Source organism: Neolamprologus brichardi, chromosome 19 (genome assembly GCF_056152115.1).
Source record: "Neolamprologus brichardi isolate AB-2024 chromosome 19, ASM5615211v1, whole genome shotgun sequence".
Lineage (NCBI taxonomy): Eukaryota > Metazoa > Chordata > Actinopteri > Cichliformes > Cichlidae > Neolamprologus > Neolamprologus brichardi.
In genome coordinates this window covers 9,128,493-9,146,665 of record NC_142122.1, presented here as the reverse complement: position 1 = coordinate 9,146,665, position 18,173 = coordinate 9,128,493, and the positions used below count along the sequence as shown (strand labels likewise).

At 39.8% G+C, this 18,173-nt stretch overlaps 1 protein-coding gene across 1 annotated transcript in view; it reads left to right on the top strand.

Moving 5' to 3' along the window:
- Positions 1-907: 907 nt before the first annotated feature.
- galnt16 (UDP-N-acetyl-alpha-D-galactosamine:polypeptide N-acetylgalactosaminyltransferase 16) overlaps positions 908-18,173 on the top strand; it is a 36,799-nt gene continuing 19,533 nt past the window's right edge. Inside the window, exons 1-5 of the mRNA XM_006798620.3 lie at positions 908-1,334; positions 7,932-8,113; positions 10,364-10,462; positions 10,596-10,663; positions 15,006-15,071. Of these exons, the coding sequence (XP_006798683.1) occupies positions 1,134-1,334; positions 7,932-8,113; positions 10,364-10,462; positions 10,596-10,663; positions 15,006-15,071 (616 nt within the window). The 5' untranslated portion in view covers positions 908-1,133. The remainder of the gene's footprint in view (positions 1,335-7,931; positions 8,114-10,363; positions 10,463-10,595; positions 10,664-15,005; positions 15,072-18,173) is intronic.

The window sequence follows — 18,173 nt, the reverse complement described above, 5'->3', positions numbered from 1 at the left end:
GAGTTTTGTTTTATCCTGAAAATGTCTCCAAAAGTCTCCTGTCATAAAAGCCTGAAAGCCCACTGAGGTAAAGCAGCCCAGTTCTCTCTCAGACTGCTGAATTATAATCAGCTGAAAGGTTATTATTGATTTTCCTCTTAAAACCCAACTTACCCCAGCTTTAATAATCGGTTTATTGATTGGTAGATGAATTAAATAATGCAAATGAATTGCTCATTTGTAGTTTTTTTATAAAACGAAACTTGCTGTTTTTCTTCGTTTTATAATACTATAAACAGATAAGAAAAAGACATCCAAACATTTCTGTGAATGTGATGAGCATTTAATTATTTTTGTATTGTAATAAAGACTCATAAACACATTTAGTTACAACCCAACATTTTCTATTTCACCTCTGATTTTCTTCTTCAGGATGCTGAACCTCCAAAAATGCCTCGTGTTATTTAAACGAATCAACTTTAAAGGCTAAAAGTAAAATATTTGCCTCTGAAAACTACCTTCGGAAGCTCGAAGTACAACGAGACAGCTCCTCGAATCTGTTCCAAATGCCGTTCTGAAGCATTGGGTGGAGGTCGACTTAGCTACCCTACACCCTTAATGCTTTGGCTATTATACAAACAAGGGGAGCTGCTTTTGGGTTTAAAGGGAAAGAGGTGATGTTCATGTAGGTAAAACCAACCAGCGTTGCTTCAGTGACGCGCAAAGGGAGTAAAAACTAAAAAGATCACCGCGAATTAAAGCTTGAAAGAGCCAGAAGTGAAAATCTCTCATCTGAGTCTTTCCTTTGTTTCCCCCAATGATCTGCACCCAAGCTTGCGTGTCAGCTGCTCATCGTAGATTGGACGCGCTCCCCTCATCACAGCCAGCGGATGGATAACGCGTGAGCGTGCGTGAGCGCGCGCGAGTGTTTGAGAGTGGTGAGATGATATGACTCGGCGCTAGGACCGTGGCTCTGTCAGTGCGCAAATCCCAGCAGAGAGGCATCGCTCCGGTAGAAGCGGCTGTACGCGCAGAGACAGAGAGGCTGTCTGTCTGCGCTGCGGTTCGACCCATCACCGGCGTGGGAGGCTGTACCTTCCACGGCGCACGGACCTGAACCTGCCAGGCTGCGGAGCCCTCCGTATGGGCTCACCATGCGAAGGATACGGGCCAACGCCATCGCGATTCTGACCGTTGCATGGATCTTAGGGACGTTTTATTACCTGTGGCAGGACAACAAGCCCCAGTCGTCGCCGTCGTCATCGGCTTCGCAGACTCGCGGCAGGGGCCACGGGCAGAAGGTGATCCCCGGTCGACTGGAGATTCACCGGGATGACAGGACCATCCCGCTGATAGTGAGTGAGCACGGCTGTGAGGGATAAAGAGGAAAGGGGGGATGAGAGCGGCGCTGTTGCTGGAGGCGCCGAGCTGCAGGAGAGTGTGTGCTGCATGTTGATGTGCATGTGTGTGCGCGAACCCAGGGATGATGAGGATGGAGGTGGAGGTGGTGCTGCACAGCTGTAAGTGTCACAGTTTGACTGGACGTGTAGGCTGCAGGCTTGAGCGCCGACTTCAACCTCGTCAGGTGCACGCAACCTGCAGAGCAATCTACAGCCTGCCGTGCAGCCCTATTTTGTTGTGTTTCCCCGCCTTTCTGAGCTGCACACCCGACGCCAGGGAACCTCAAGTACCCGTAAGAGGCTTTCCGTAAGTCTCGTGCGTCGTGCGCAAACGCCTAGTAAACCACATTATGCTGCGACTTTTCCCGGATTGCAAATGTGAGGTGAAAAACACGGACTCCCAGGTCGGGCATTCTGTCATTAGAGGGCCTGTTTCAGTCAGGTCATGTCTGTATTCGCCTGCTGTTGTCTGGGGGAAGGAGGAAAAATACCGAGACTGTAGGTGTGGTGGTCGTCAGGCTTGACTTTTAGTAGCCACCAGGTTGCAACACAGCCTACAGACACAATCTGAACAGTATAGAGCTGGAACTGGCTACATGCCAGCTCAGATTAGAATATCCAGTCTAGTCGGGCTGCAGGCTTTCTATTGCATTTAGTGTGAAGAGATACAAGACCTGTAGCTTGTGCTTTTAGAGCAGTGCAGAAAAATAATCTGGTATCCTGGGAATAACTGACAGGTCATTGACTCAATATAAATGACTAAAAGCTCCTTTTAATCTTGTCAGGAGGTGGAAAGGTTTTTGCTTAAACAATAAGAGATTATGTGTAAAATTTAAAGTAAAAGTGAATCTTAATAGAATATTTTTAGGGCAAAGGCATAACCAAGCACTTTCCCTCAGATATCTATGCTACTACCACCCAGTAAGCAAATATAAAAATCACTTAAGTGTGTGTATCCAGTTCAGTTTTAAGGAGACAGGGACTGATGTGGAAATACTGCACACTCGAGCCTCTTTCACAATTTACTAGACCAATAAAATTGCCTCAGATGTGGCTGGGGTTGTGTGCCAACATGTCAAAGCGTTTCGCTCCAGCAGCAGCCAAATTATTAAAGCGTTGTTCGCAGGATTTATTAATTCAGGGGCAAATACCAAGCAGTGGGGTTGTTGTGGCATCTATGCAGGCAGGCCCTCTGGAGCAGAAGAGAGGAAGCTGTGGTTTGCATTAGTGTGTGAACACTGGCCAAGAGTATGGCGATGATCGGAGGATGCACACAAACAAATATGGAATCAGTTTAAAAACCCCTCAGTGTGACTGCAGTCAGAGGAGAGAGCGAGGTGTATCATGTCCCCGTCACAGTTTACAAGCTGATGCCATAAACTGCAAACTGCTGCTGAACCATAAACAGACCTCACTTCTAATCAGATTGTTCTTTGGTCTGTATGCTTTAGTTTTGAAAGTGAAGCCTTTGCTGTTTGTAATCTTTGATTTGCTCAGCGGGGTCGTTCACCTTTATCACCAAACTGAGATTTTCTAGCTGTAGTTTGTCCTGGTAATCTGACCTGGAGCTCACAGGCTGCCAGCTCGGCACAGCAGGGTCCCACGGTTCAACAAGAGCAGGCTGGTACAGAGGAAGGCTTTCTTTCTTTCTTTCTTTCTTTCTTACAGACTTTCCAATTGTTTATTTTTCCCTTCCTTTCTTTTCACTTTGTCTTTCCCTTTATTGCCCAATCTCTCCTCTCATTCTTCATTCTTTCCTTATTTCCTTTGTATCTTTATTTTATCTTCTTCATTAGTTATCTATTTTTCCCCACCATCTATCTATTTCTTTTTCATGTATTCCCTCCTTAACAATTTCTTTCTTCCCATCCTTCTTTCTTGTCATTCTCTCCTCCTTCCGTCCTCTTAGGCTTCTCTTTTTTGTCACTAATGTTCATTAAATGCTTTTGAATCACTAACACATCATCTTTGAAAGCTGTCGGCACTGTCTCCACTTTTTTCCTCCATATGTCTCCCACTGAGCCTCCAGTTTCCCAGTATTGCTTTTGTTTTGCTACAGTAACCAAGTGCATGAGCATTTTTCATCGTCTAATTTGATTTTAGCGTTCACAGTAACTGACAGCCTCGCCGACCTGCACAGCTCCCCTCATATCATGTCATCGCAGAGCCACATCAGCCAATTACTTTGTCATTTTTCTTGCAACACGTTTCCCCCCTACTATTTTATTTTTTTGGTTACTAACATTATTAATGTATGATTTGATAATAAGAAGTTGTCAGTACCTGGAACCGGCTCAGACTGCTGGTCTGGGTGCCCAGACTTTTTTTTTTTGTCAAACATTATTTCTGACATACACTTCATGAGAGAACTGTGCTGTTAACAATCTCGTCTGAGCTAGGATTAACTACATATTCCATTACAGTGATGCATACATAACTCGAAGACTTTGTGAGAGTACAAAGCTCAACTAATGCTTTGTAGTTTGGCAACTTCCACTACCCAAACACAAAAGCTTTTAAAACCCGGATAAACATTGCAAAAATAAGCAGCATTCCAAGCAAATGTTTTTTTAAAAAACCTCCTTTTTTCTTATTTATCAAGAGTTTTAACTCCAAAACCCATCTAATCTGCAAAGTGTGCGTGGTTTGTTTAAATTTGATTGCCTGTAGTATAAAGCCTGTTTGATCCTGGTATGTCCTAAAGAAATGCAGAGCATATTTTTTTCCTAACTGACTTAACCCAAATAAGATGAAATGACTAAAGCAGAAACAGCTCTATAATTATTCCAAATTCATGTGTTCTTATAGAATCTTTGATGAGCCGACACCTACACTGGGATATAATTTCTAAATTTACCCACCCATCTTTCTCTGAAAAGAAAATTTGTATATCAATACACATTAGCTATATGGATGAAAGTGTTGGGCCACACCTCTTAGTCTTTGAACTAGTCTGTGTTCAGTCCCATTGCCACAGGCGTATAAATTTAAGCACGTAGCCTTTACAAACATTTGTGAAAGACTGGGTCGTTCTAAAGAGCTGTGTGTGTGGTGCTGTCATACAAAACCACTGTTATAATAAGTCAGACTGTGAAATTTCTTTCTCCTAGATATTCCAAGATCAACTGTAAGTGGTATTATTACTAAAGGAGGCAGACCATGTAAAGTTGCAGAGCAGGATCTAGGCCTAATATGTAGGTGGCTCATTGCTGTTGTTCACAGAGTGTTTATGGACGTATCTGTCTTGCTCGACTTGAAACTACCTTCCCTTGGCATTGTGTCTTTTCATTTTAAATAAATCCCTGTTAGACGTCAGTCTCCAAACGTATACCAAATGTGCACGTCTGTTTTTTTAAATGACCAAAAATACTCTTTAGAGAAAAGAACCAGTTTTGCTGATGATGAAAACTAATTAAGATAGCTGCTTGACAGTAATAATAATAATTTCATTTACGTAGCACTTTTAAAAACACACAAAGTGCTTCACACATGGGGTGAAATAAAATATATTCAAATTAGTATAAACACCTACATAGATGTTCTGTGGACTCATCTGTTACCACAGCCACAGCAGGGCTGCGTCTCCGGGCAATCAGGCAGATTGCACTTGTATGTGACTTGTTGAGTCTTTTAACTCAGCCTGAAAGAGCGGACATGTGTTCATCTTCCAGACTAAGCTCATGTTTAATTCAGTGGACCAAGCCTCAAAGCGCCTTCTGTTATTTATATCTTAATATCCCCTCTGTACCATTTTTTGTAGCTTTTAATATTTAGTCATGATGATATTTACAGAGGGATTCTGGAAAGAAATCAGAACAACGCAAAGATAAAAAACAGTCAAAATATCACGTTATGGTAGAAGAACTTAACATAATAATGAATTTCACATGTAACATATAGTTATTAAACTATCCCACTTGTTTTGCAGATTTTCTAGTCCATGGCCTGACTCTGTTATCTCAGGCTTGGCTCTAGCCTGAAAAGATAAATTAATAGCAGTGATAAATATAGGCCCGTAGCCCCGATTGTGTCCCCTCCGAGATGATTTAGAGACTGCTAATGGACAGCTTGTTTACATTCACAAATAATAACAGTTTGGGCCTTAAGAGCCTGCTTTACATAGAGTAGCTTAGCTCTAAAAAGCCAGAACTGTTCTTGTTTAAAATGATTGTAAATTGAGCAGAATCTGCTGAATGAGCATAATTATCACACCTCTATATTTTCATCTAAAGAAATCTGGTATACTTAATCAACCTTGATTAAATTAGATGAAAAACACATATAATTACAGTTTAAATGTCATTCAGTTGGGTATTTTATTGGATTTGTGTTTGGTTTTTGTCATCCTGGAAAAATTGATTTCAATTTGCTCGACATCAATCAAATACGTAAAAATAAATAATAGCTAAATAAATTCTCATGTATCTCTCTGTGTAACAAGCATCAGGTTACAGGGCTAGAAAATGTTACAATAACAGCCAAAGAAATTTAAAATTTAATTTTTCTGTAATTGGCTGCAGTTAATCTGGTTTGCCAATCGATCGAGCCAAACAGATTAGATTTGTTGAAGCTGTTACTGTTTCAAAGCTAAAGCTGCCGGGCTTTGTTTGGTGTTTTCCTCAAATATTGCCATCTGTAAATGGCTTCTGAAATTAGGATTAGGATTAATCCTGTTTTGCATACAGACGAGTAATTTTATTAGAAATCTATCTACATCTAATTAGCAAGTAGATGTAAAGAAGATAGAAGATTATATGTCCTTATCAGTGAAATGTACTTGATGCATAGAGTGAGGCCAAACAGCTTGGTTATCACTTTAATGATTAACTGATTGAAGTGGATTTCATTAAATTATGTACTCAGCTCATGTTTACAGCTTTCAATTTGGTATATACAAGAGAATGAGACTTAGTATTTTACGTATTTTTGATTTTTGTTTTTCTTTCGTAGAAAAAACATCATAACTCAGCAATTTTCTGAATGATAAAAAATGACTATCATATAAAATATAACGAGTAAGCTTATAGACTATAATTTAGACCTATTTTATATATTATGTAAGCTCTAATGTCTAAACTTTGCAAATTCAGGCTACATTTTGCTTTTATTTCAATAACATAAACCCGTATTTTGTGCTGATCTATCAGAAATATGCTGTCACCACTGTATGCATTTGTCAAAATAAATTAGTGTAGTTTTTAAAGAAATCCCAAGAAGTCTAAAGAGCTCAAGTTCATGAGCTAATGTATGTACTAGCTGCTAGCTGGCCCAATCTAATCCCACATGCACAGATTCCTCCACCAGGCATTAAGTGACATTAGCATTGATTCTGAATAATGTCAGCGTGACTATTTCCACCTGCTGGATGCGATTTGTTTAGTTTGTTTCATGTTGCTGATGCAATATTTGTCAGAGAGCCTTTGCTTAAGGCTGCTGCTCCTCGAATTCCCACCATTAACCACCAAATAAAAACCAAAACAATGAGCTAAAAGGCGGTAAACTGAAAAGTCAGATTTTGAGCTTCATCATCACCTGGTCCACTGTTGAAAAATATACATTACAGCCTTGAAACTAGAGGTCTCGCTGCTATAGTAAGTGTGCCCTTCAGCTGGCTTTCTCTCTAGCTGTGCAGCGCAGATATATTTGAGCATGAATCCTTGAGGCTTGCGGGGTCATACTGCTCCTCTGGGGTGACTGAAAATGAGGTCAGTCTTACCTGAACCTTTTCAGGAGCTTTCTCTAAATCTCCCTACTTACACCGACCTTTAATAAAGCGGCGCAGTATAAAACCGCTGCCTTTCTGTCTCTGTCCATTTTGCCGTTGCATCTCTAATGAGCGTTGCTCTCATCTCCCTTTATGTATTCATCAGCTATTTTAACCTCCCACTCACCCAGGCTGCCAGAGAGTGTTAAAGCTCCTTGCGGGGAAAATCCATTAATTACTGAGGATTTATAGACTATGTATTCCGATTTGATGAGTGCCCATCCCGTTTTGCCCTGTTAGCACTGACACGATGACCTGAATAAGAAAATAGCATTTACATTTTAATCACTTGGCTCGTACTTTTCTTCACATTGGATTAAAAGTTAAAGCAATTTATTTATTTTTTGCCTTATTTAGCAGGGACGCTGCACATTAATAATTATGGCAGGAAATATGCCAGAGATTGCCAAGAGGGTTTTGGGGGGATGTCCCTGAACAGATATTACAAAGTCACATTTAAAAAAACAAGAATGTGAGATGTTTAGTTAGCAGAGTGTAAGGGCTTACAAATATCAGATAAGCTTTTTTAATCTTCAGAGATGTCAGAGTTGTTTTTTCTCTTTCTCTCTCTTGAGGAGGATACTGGATCCCAAATTATTCCCAAAGGCAGACAGGTGTCTTGTAGAGTTTGTTAAGACAGACAGTTCCCTTTGTGTGTCACTTTCAAAGGAATTATAGGTGCTGATTGTTGATAAAAGGCACTGAGCGAGTGGAGTTTGAGTATAAGTCATTCACAATAATCCTTGTTTTTCTTAGTATTTGAATCCAGCTTTCATCATTTTGTGCAGGTGACCCAGCCCCCTCGGGCCGAGCAGCAGGGCCAGCTGCTGGGCAGCTTCGATGAGAAGGCTTACTTAGCAGCAAAGCAGCTGAAACTGGGCGACGACCCGTACAAGGACCATGCCTTCAACCTGCAGGAGAGCGACCGGCTGGGCAGCGAGCGAGCCATACGAGACACTCGACACTACAGGTGAGCGGGGTTAGTCCAGGTACTGTCTGCCTCCTCTGACCTGCACAAGTGGATCGGAGACTAATCTTGTAGGAAAGAAAGAAAGATCAGATTTAATGTTTTGCTGAAGACATTGGACCTTGTGTTGAAACTTTTTGCCTTCTGCTGTGTTAAAGATCAAAAGATCAAGAATGAATCTTCCAACACATTTTCTTTGCTTAGTTTAGAGGCCTTGGGTTTTAGTGCACTCAGTAACTTAGAATATTTCGAATTTCTTTTTAAAGTGGAGTGGTCACTACAAGCACTGCTACAAAAGCAGGTCATACAGGTTTGCATTTTAACTCGCGGCTCCAAGGAACCTTTTTCTCAGTGTGCATAATGTCTCCTCCAGTCTTTGTTTGCAGCGTCATGTTTAAAGATACAATTTGAGTTGAAGTAAAACAAACCTTTAGTTTTTCTCAAAAGATATTTTGCCTCTTTGGAGTTTTGTTTTTTTATCCAGATTGCTCTAAAATCCCCTTATCCGTGATTGTTGGGCTTCTTCTATAACTGGAAAATGCAGCTGAATGGCTGCCAACTGAAAGTTATTTTTTTATTCAACCTTTATTTATGCAGAGCAGGTTGCTCCTTTTTAAAGCCGCGTTCTGTTCACTGTTACACTGAAGCATAAAATTGCAGGAAACAACACAAGTGAGTCATAAACAGAAGAGGACAATAGGCAATAAACAAAGTGCGAGCTCGGCTGAAAGCAGGTAAAAGGTTATTATACATGCATATATATAATTATATAATATATAATTAAACAAGTGGTTCTCCTGTTAAATTACAGTAAACTTGTGAAAGCTAGTTTCACTGGATGAAACTGCTGTTTAGAGTGTAGGTGGAGAAAATATAACCTCTAAACAGTATGAGCTGTACAGTATAATACTGCCAGCTGTTTATTTATCAACAATTAGCTTATTATTTAAAATATTTTTTCAGTATTTTAGATACATATCTTTAACAATGCACTTCTTATGTTGAACAGGTTCTTGGTTTGTATGTGAGCAGACAGTCTTTACCCACCTACTGTTTAAACCTTTGTTTGAAAGGGACGGCCGGCCTAAGAGGCTTTGACCTGTGAAATCATGTAAAATCCTACTAAAGTGGAGAAATTCACTCAAAGCGTCTATTTTAACTATGAAAAAAAATCAAGCTTTTGTCTCTGCCCTCCGTACTTCTTGTGATTTCAGAAATTCTGCTGTATTCAACGTTTAAATAACAGAAACAAACACTAAAAATAATCACTGGCCAGAGAATTTCCTTTGAGAATAATCACTACAGGAGTCTTGATCATGATGGCCAAGTGCTAAATAAAACCCAAGTGCTGCTCTTGCCCCACAAACACTGCGAACCACAACATAAGTGGAATAGAAAATCTTCACACTTCCAAATTTAAATATTTGAATATGACATATGGATATTCCAGTGAGTCTCTGACCACTCTCATGGGTTGCTTCAGTATTTTAGCCCTCGTTTTAAATTTCTATACATTGACAGCATGCTAAACGAAGGTAATAAGACTTGATGATACATTGTAACAGCTTTTACAGTACATCACTGCACAAACCAATGAATGTTTTCTAAAGTCATTGGTGCAAACTGTTTTTTCCTCAGAGGGTTTTCACGAGGATTGTAACATTTGTTTCTATAAAGAGAACATCCAAACTATTTTTATAAAAATGTTTCATTTTATTTCTGATAATGGTTCTGCATGCTATAATAGTCCCAGTTTAATTTTCTGTTCCTATTATAAGCTGCTGTTGATTTATTTTTCATTACAAAATTGCATCAAAGTCTCATATGTAATTATATCAAATGGCAGCACGTCTCATATGTGAACATACCCGTACGACTTACTAATTAAACAAACGCTGCAATCGTGCAGTGATTGTTAATCTTGTAATAATGACTCCTTAGTGAATGTATATTGTTGCCTTTATTTTCCTGTTTCGTTGTGGTGTGTGATATTTGAATTTCATACCTTATAACCTAGGCTCAATGCGCCCAGCAACAGGTAGCAGATTAAAACTGAGGGTCAGATATCTGTGCGAATGTTGCTGGGCAACTGGATATTTCTATGTCACTACAGCAACAATGCAGAGACGACTCCGCGGGGCACCTCGGCCAATCGCATGTGTCTGAAACTGTGTCCAGCATGTTTGTGTGTGAATACAAGACGTCCAGGTTTGTATGAGTTACCACAAGTGACTTTCTCACCCCTGCGTGCAGGTGTGCAGCTCTGACTTATGACACAGACCTTCCCTCCACAAGTATCGTCATCACTTTTCACAACGAGGCGCGCTCTACTCTTCTTCGCACCATTAAAAGGTAATGACGCAAGTGGCCCAATTAGACAAGAGAAATGACACCAACTTGTGTGCTTGCTCTAATCTTCTTCTATCACAGCACAAATTCCCCTGCCATGGGATCAAGTCTTATCTTATTTTCTTTTCCCGCTCAGTGTCCTGATGCGAAGTCCGCCATCTTTGATTCAAGAAATAATCCTGATAGATGACTTCAGCTCTGACCGTGAGTTTTGTTCTTTTTGTATCTGAACTGCTGCTCAGAAAGGCTTCAGATGAATGCTGAATAGATGTTGCTCTGTGCCTTTTGTATGTACAAAATAGAAAACTGTTAAAAAAAGTATGTTAATTCTGAGTTTACGGCTTGTTTCTGCTGTCTCCATGGCAACCCCCACCCACCTACCCCAAAAAAGAAAACTGTAAAAATGGGGCGATCGTGGCTCAAGTGTTGGCAGTTCGTCTTGTAACTGGAAGGTTGCTGGTTCGAGCCCCGGCTCGGACAGTCTCGATCGTTGTGTCCTTGGGCAAGACACTTCACCTACCGCCTACTGGTGATGGCCAGAGGGGCCGATGGCGCGATATGGCAGCCTCGCTTCTGTCAGTCTGCCCCAGGGCAGCTGTAGCTACAACTGTAGCTTGCCTCCACCAGTGTGTGAGTGTGAATGAATAGTGGAATTGTACAGTGCTTTGAGGGCCCCGAAAAGCACTATATAAATGCAATCCATTATTATTATTATTATAAAAAAATTATTTGAAGCAAACAAAACAAAGAAACTGAAAATGGAAATAAATATGAATATAATATGAAAGCTAAATTTGCTTGTTTCTGAGAACTTAGATTTTATATTTGGACTAATGGTGCACATTATTATTTCGATTTTTCTTAATTTATTCATTTACTTGTTTATGTGGAGTAACTTTGAAGCTACTTTCACGGAAACACTGACCGGCATGAATTATAATTCTATAGTTCACCTTCCCTGTGAAAGCTGCTGTGGAAAACGTTTCAGGACATGCAAACACAGTCAGACGTTGTAAATTTAGCTTACTGTAAAATCTGACTGCATAATACAGTGTTTTTGCTTTAGTAGCCTCAGGGGCTGCCGTGCAGAGTGTCCATAAAAAGTGAGGAAACTGAACAAGTGGAGGACAAAAGGCCTGCAAAGACCTGACGTAGCACACAAGAGATGCATCAGGCCCTTCAACTGATCATCTACTGTCTCAGTGGGAGCCTGGCTTTCAAAATAAAGGAAAACAAGGAGAAAAAGCTGAGATGTACCAAATTGTATAACACTTGAACTGTAAATCAGTGTCAGTAGGTCTGAATTAATTCAAATGATTTTGGTTCAATTCATCAATATGTACAGAGGACGTCAGGAGAGATTACAGAAGGAAGACAGCGTAAAGTAAATGGTAAACTTTAAATGGACTAGTTCTTATAGTCGCTTTTTTTTTTTTTTTTTTACTGTTCCTTCTTATATTTCTAAAATCCTGACTTTGATGCCGGAAGGCAGTTATGCATGTATCAGCGTGTGTGCTGAAAATACCAACCAGTCGAGAATCCAAATTACTGGAAAATTGTAGGAGGGAATAATTTCAGAAGAAACGAGTGGCCTTTTAGGTTTGTAATGCTCACAGGAAATCAGAAACTTAATGACGGGTGGCTGCTTTTTATATGTCTGAGGCAAATATGAAAAAATGTGAACGTAAACAACAGCTGTAGCAGAAGTGAGCTGGAGAAACACACGAGTAACAGCCTGGAAAGAGAACTAGCAGAATCAGTTTAATTCATTCATTTTGAAAATTGGAGTTGAATTGGTTTAATATCACCGTAAAAAGTGGCTGGTGTGGTTTATGTGGCTGTGGAATTATCGGATAACCACACTTTAGTAATTATTCCCCTTTGTCAGCATCGGGCTGAGAAATTTCACGAGCTCATGTCGCCGGTGCCTTCTGTAATTACCACCACATGGATCCTCTGTCTGTGGGAACAGCACGGCGACCTATATCCACGGTGTACTAACACCCTCACACGTGCATTCGTACTCGGAGGTGTCAAAGCTGGCCAGACATCTAAACAGTAGTGTCTCAGTGGCAGGAGCAGCGGGAGCTCTGTAGCCCACTAATGCCTCATTTATCCCTCGTCTCCTGCTGCCAGTCTACCTGCACCTTGGCTGTACCAGCAGGGTTCAGAGTGAACAAAGGGTTCTTAAGCTACACTCTTAATCTCTTCCCTGTTTTGGATTTTAATTCCCAGTATTAATTATCATGTGAACCAGTCTCAAACACACTTTGGTTCCAGTTTGTGGCTCTTAGTTTCGACTCAGTCTGACTGTGAGCCAGTGAGCCTCCAATTAGCTGACTTCTCCAGTTGCTGTGCTCAAATGGGTGCCATTGTTACCAGTTTCAGACAATTAACACAACAGCTGCTACAGTTTTGAAACAGGAAGGTCCACAGCATGCTTTGTTCCTCAAATATTGTTAGTTCTATTTGTTTTACTTCTGTGAGATAGTAAATGAGATTTTTTCCTGTAGTTTCTGTACAGTTAGAATCTCTCACCACTTAGACCCAACATTTTTACTCTGGGGATTGTTGCAGTGTATGTATTACCTAATAGTCATTCTGAAGCTGAATCCTTTACAGTGTTTTACAGCAGGTTTCAGCTCATTGTTAGAGGTTAACTTTTGTGTTTTGATGAACTCGCACCGCTGTCATAGCAGCTGGTCACAGCTGGCAAGTCCCACGTGACAGATCAGTTATTGCAGGCTTAAATAAACATGGATTTCCACGCTCTCACGGCAGCCACTTCAATATTATACATGTCCCGCTGTATGAGCAGCAATTGTTATTCAGACTCTGATCATAAAGGTTCAGTTTACCAACATATATGATAAAATAAGCACGTTTTTGCTTTTTTTCATGGATTTATTTCCCACTGTGTTGTAATATCTCCACCGAGAAAAAATGCAGATGAATGATTGAATATATTCAAATCAGAGCTTCTGTGTCAAGTGTGCAGGTGGAATTTAGAGAGACAGTCAGCCGATGCAGTGAGAGTGTGAGCTGATTTGTTAGTAGACGTGACGGTGTTGGAGGATGTCGGCCAGCAGCAGCAGCAGGAGGGATTGTCCTGGCTGAGCGTAATCCTGTTAAGGCTCGCCCGCTTTAATCACAAGGACATGGCGCTCGATCAAGGACAGTGATCTTTACTGCAAGCCTGCATGTGACTCCAACAGTGTGGAGACAGGAGTACACTGGATTAATTAATATTTACAGGACTCAGATAAGCTCAGTTTAAACTTAACAGATTCACACAATCAATCTGGTTGAGTTTGTAGAGTTCTTCCCATGTTTACGTGGTTCTCCCCGGGTATCCGATCTTCTTCCCACAGTCCGAAGACATACATGGGTTAGCTTAACTAAAATAAAGGCTGTATTGGCTGTAAGTGTGAATGTTGTCTGTGACCCTGAACTGGGTCAGCAGAAAGAAACAGATGAGATGATTATCTTGTTAATTCAGAAAAACAGGATAATATACTGTAGTTTAAAACGATAACTCACAAAACTCTTAAAATTCTCTTTTTTTTGTGTGTAGTCTGGGAAAAAAATTCCCTGATGCAAACAGGCTTTCACACACTCACATGCATGCATACAAGCTTATACAATCTAGCTAAAAGTGTATAACATCTGTTCGGTGGAAGTGATCTATGACTTTTTGCTCTTCTTGCCCGAGTCTTGTGAGTCTTCTCTACACACACCAGCTGTCCCCCCATTAGGAGCAACACTAAAGCCATACACATACACACACACACACCCTCTGACTCTACAGTCTACATGCAAACAAACAGGTTTGTACACACAGCAAATTTAATCACAGAGGATTACAACTTGTCATGCTCGTTTCTGTCAGCATAAGGTTGTATCGCTGCTCGGGAGGGGGTCTGCTTGATCTCTCCACAATCCCTCAGCAAGATCACAAACACACACTCTCTGCTGCTAATGCCGGTCTTGCCAAGTGTGCGTGTATATGTGTGTACCTGTGCTTGTGTGTTATTTGTAATGATGTCCACTACAACAGCAGCTCTGTGCCAGCTATGGCTCATGTAGAAACATGGAGTGGATGATGGAAGTTGGCTCACTGGTGGATTTGTTTATGGAAAAAAGGATTTTGAATTGAATTATGCAGTGAAATGTAGCTCTTTTGCTTGAACACTCTGACCTGTGCACTTTTTTGTGTTTACGTGTTTCTCATTATTATAGCCTAAGTGAAATGGATGCACCGATGGATGTTTGAATGTCTTTAGCTCATATACTGCAGCATTAAGTGACTTTTATCACAGCCCTGAGTAGTGTGCTTATTGACGGTGTGTATCCATAACCATGCCCTTGTTTGTCTGTGTTTATGTCTGTTTAAGTGCACTAAATCCATGTAAGTGTGGCAGCGTGGTGTGCTTGTGGGTTTGGGTGAGTGACAGAGTGTGAGATGAGGCAGCGAGGAGAAATATTTTTCTCAGTGTGTGTTCTCCTTCCACCATAAAATGCCATCTCCTCTGCTCTCCTCCCCCAGCTGAAGACTGCCAGCTGCTCGCTCAGATCCCCAAAGTGCGCTGCCTGAGGAACGGCAGGAGAGAGGGTGAGTGTGCGGGGACAAGGGGAACGATGGGAAGGGGGGAAAATGACTTAATGGAAAAGATATTGGACTGAAAACGGGATGTATTTTGTGTGGCTTTTTTAAAGGAATAATTCATAGAAAGACAAGTGAAGGCGAAGATGGTAAAAATGCTTCACATGACAGCAGATAGTCACTGAAAATGTGTGTCCAAAAATACTGGAGTGGAAAAAACAAATCAAATGGAAAACAGAAACAGACCAAAAAGATATGAACAACTGTTGTTTCAGTCATTTTATGTAAAAGAAAATCATTTATGTAATGAGAGCAACATGTGACAACACAGTGAAAAACAGAAAATGCTTAAAAAAGTGATTGTCACAGGAAAAAGTGGGCTTGTAATTGCTGATGGATGAGGCCAAATTGTAAGAATACACAAGAAACTGACAGCATCCAAAAGGATAAACACAAAGAGCCAGGAAATAAATGCAAGGACACAGAAGAAGCAGAGTTATCACAGATTTCTATTTTGCATTCATTTATTTATTTTTAATTCTGTTTAGTTTCAGTTCGTTTACTGGGTGAGTTTTTGGTTTTTATTGTTTTTTATTAACTGTTTCAGTGTTACTTTTAGTCTTTCTAATTATTATAGTATGTCTCAATAAACATGTCAATGATTTATTTTTTACCAAAAAACCCTAAAACTAAAGATATTTCTTCTGTATTTTTATTTTACTTTAGTCTGTTGTGTGAAAGTGTGTGAAACTAGGAGTGAAAAATAAATTTTAGTTGACTAAACTAAAATCTATTTTTCAATCCTAGTTTTTGTTTTTACCGTCGGTTTAGTTAATTATAATAACCTTGACAAGAAGAAACAGGAACATCCACAGACAGCATGAAAAATGATGACAGGATCTACACTTGCCTCCTCCTGATTCCTTAGTTTTTTTGCTTATTAGTCTTATTTATGTTTTTCAGAGCATCAAGCAAATTATAATAGTAGGCAAAGATAACTTGAGTAAATACAAAAAATAGTTTTTAAATAATGATTTCATTTATTAAGAGGAAGAAAAAGCTATGCAAACCTGGCCCTATGTTAAATCATGAATTAACTGTGATTAACCACATTTTTTGGAAAGATGAGTCCAATTTCAGTACCCACAGACAGGCCTGAGTACTGCCAGACTGCCAGATTAAATCCCAAAATTACTTAAATCAAACCCTGTCTGACAAAGTGTAGGAGGCTAAAAGACCTCAAAAAGCAGCTCATGGTGCCACGATCTAAAGAAACAGCTGAGAAACAAAGTCATTGACTTCTATCAGTCTGGAAAGGGCTACAAAGCCATTTCCATGGCAAATGGATAAAACATGGAAGAGTGGTGAACTTTCTCAGCAGAGCGCTTCGCTGACTCATCCAGAAAGTTTGAAGTAACATATCCGGTTATGAGATTGTTCTCGGAAGCTCGAGCTATAATCCAAGGAAACCATCCAAAGTCCACTTCTAAATGGCTTAAAAAAACAAAATGAAGGCTTTGAAGTGGCCTAGTCAAAGTCCAGTCCAGACTTAAGTCCGATTGACATAATTTGGCATGACCTAAAAAGACCATTCATTCTCAAAAACCCTCCAATCTGGCTAAATTAAAGCAATTATGTAAAGAAGAGTGGGCCAAAAGTCCTCCACAGTGATGTGAAAGTGTCATTGCCAGTTATCACACATGCTTGAGGATGAGTAGAACCAGTTATTTGGTCTAGGGTACAATTACTTTCTCATAAAGGACATTTTGTTCCCATTAATAAATTAAATAATCCTTTATATTTTGTATTTACTCAGGTTATCTTAGTCTAGTATTAAAATTTGTTTAATGATCTAAAGAATGTAAGTGTGAATAAAAAAAATAGACAATAAAAAATACTTTATTATCCACTGTATACTACTGACTGATAGTAGTGATATACTATACTGATATACTACTGACAGCTGATATGCTGTATGGAGTACTGGGAGCTGCTTGGACATGTAGAAGCCACACTCTGAAGCTCCCAGTGCACTGTTTCTCTGCCAGAGGTGGTATGTAACTCTGCAGTTACTGTGTCAGAAGCACGGGGGTGCCTTTAGTGCACTATATGTTTCATAGCTCACTGACCCCGCTCTGTAGCTTTATGTGGTCTGCCACTTCCTGATTGAGTTCCTGTGGTTCTTGAACACTTCTGCTTTTCAGTAATATCACTTACAGTTGATGAAGGAATATCTGCGAGGGAAGAAATTCAACAAGTTGACTCATCACAAAAGTAGCTTCTTACGACACTCGAATTCGGCGTGCTATTTAGAGTGATCCCTTCTTTCACAAATGTTTGTAGAGGCAAAATGCACGGCTAGAGGTGGTCAGTGTAGTGTAGCGTAGTGTAAAAACTAACACGAAAACAGTAAAACATCTTGAAAGTTGTTCAGAAATCCAGAAAAACTAAACAGAGACCAAAACTGAAGAAAATTGAGGCAAAATATTGTTAAAATAATATGACGTTAAAAAAAGAATCCTAAACTAAACTGACAAAACGTAAGACTCAAAGCTTAAGATGCTAAAATATTAGAAAGACCTAAAAAGAAATCATAACTACAATATATTGGCTAAAAGCTCAAAACTCAAAAATCAACATAAAATCTGATCCTTCATAAACATAAAACAATCAACATTTGCGTGTCTAAGGCAAATAGACAGTTATAGTAATTTTTGTAGAAGCATAGACTTATATATCATTAATATTATTAATTGTGTTTGGTCACATGTAAGTATAGATCCATGTTTCTGGATTTATCTGCATTCCTTACAGTTTGATCTCCTTTTTTCTGCACTCTCACACCTTTCATTTGACTAAATTCTGTGGCAGTACTTATTAGAACCACTCACTTTATTGTTCGATCGCTCACAGGCACCTGAATGAGTTTTATTCTCTAACTCTGGGATGTCAAACACAATGATTAGTCTGTCAAAGGGTTCAGTCTAGCCTACTGTGTGGAAATTGTGGAAATGCAGGGTACAGTTTTTTTTTTTACTGTGTTTCTAACCAGGAAACATTTGTATTGCACGCTGTTAGAAATAGATGTGGGCTCATTTTATCCAGGCCTCA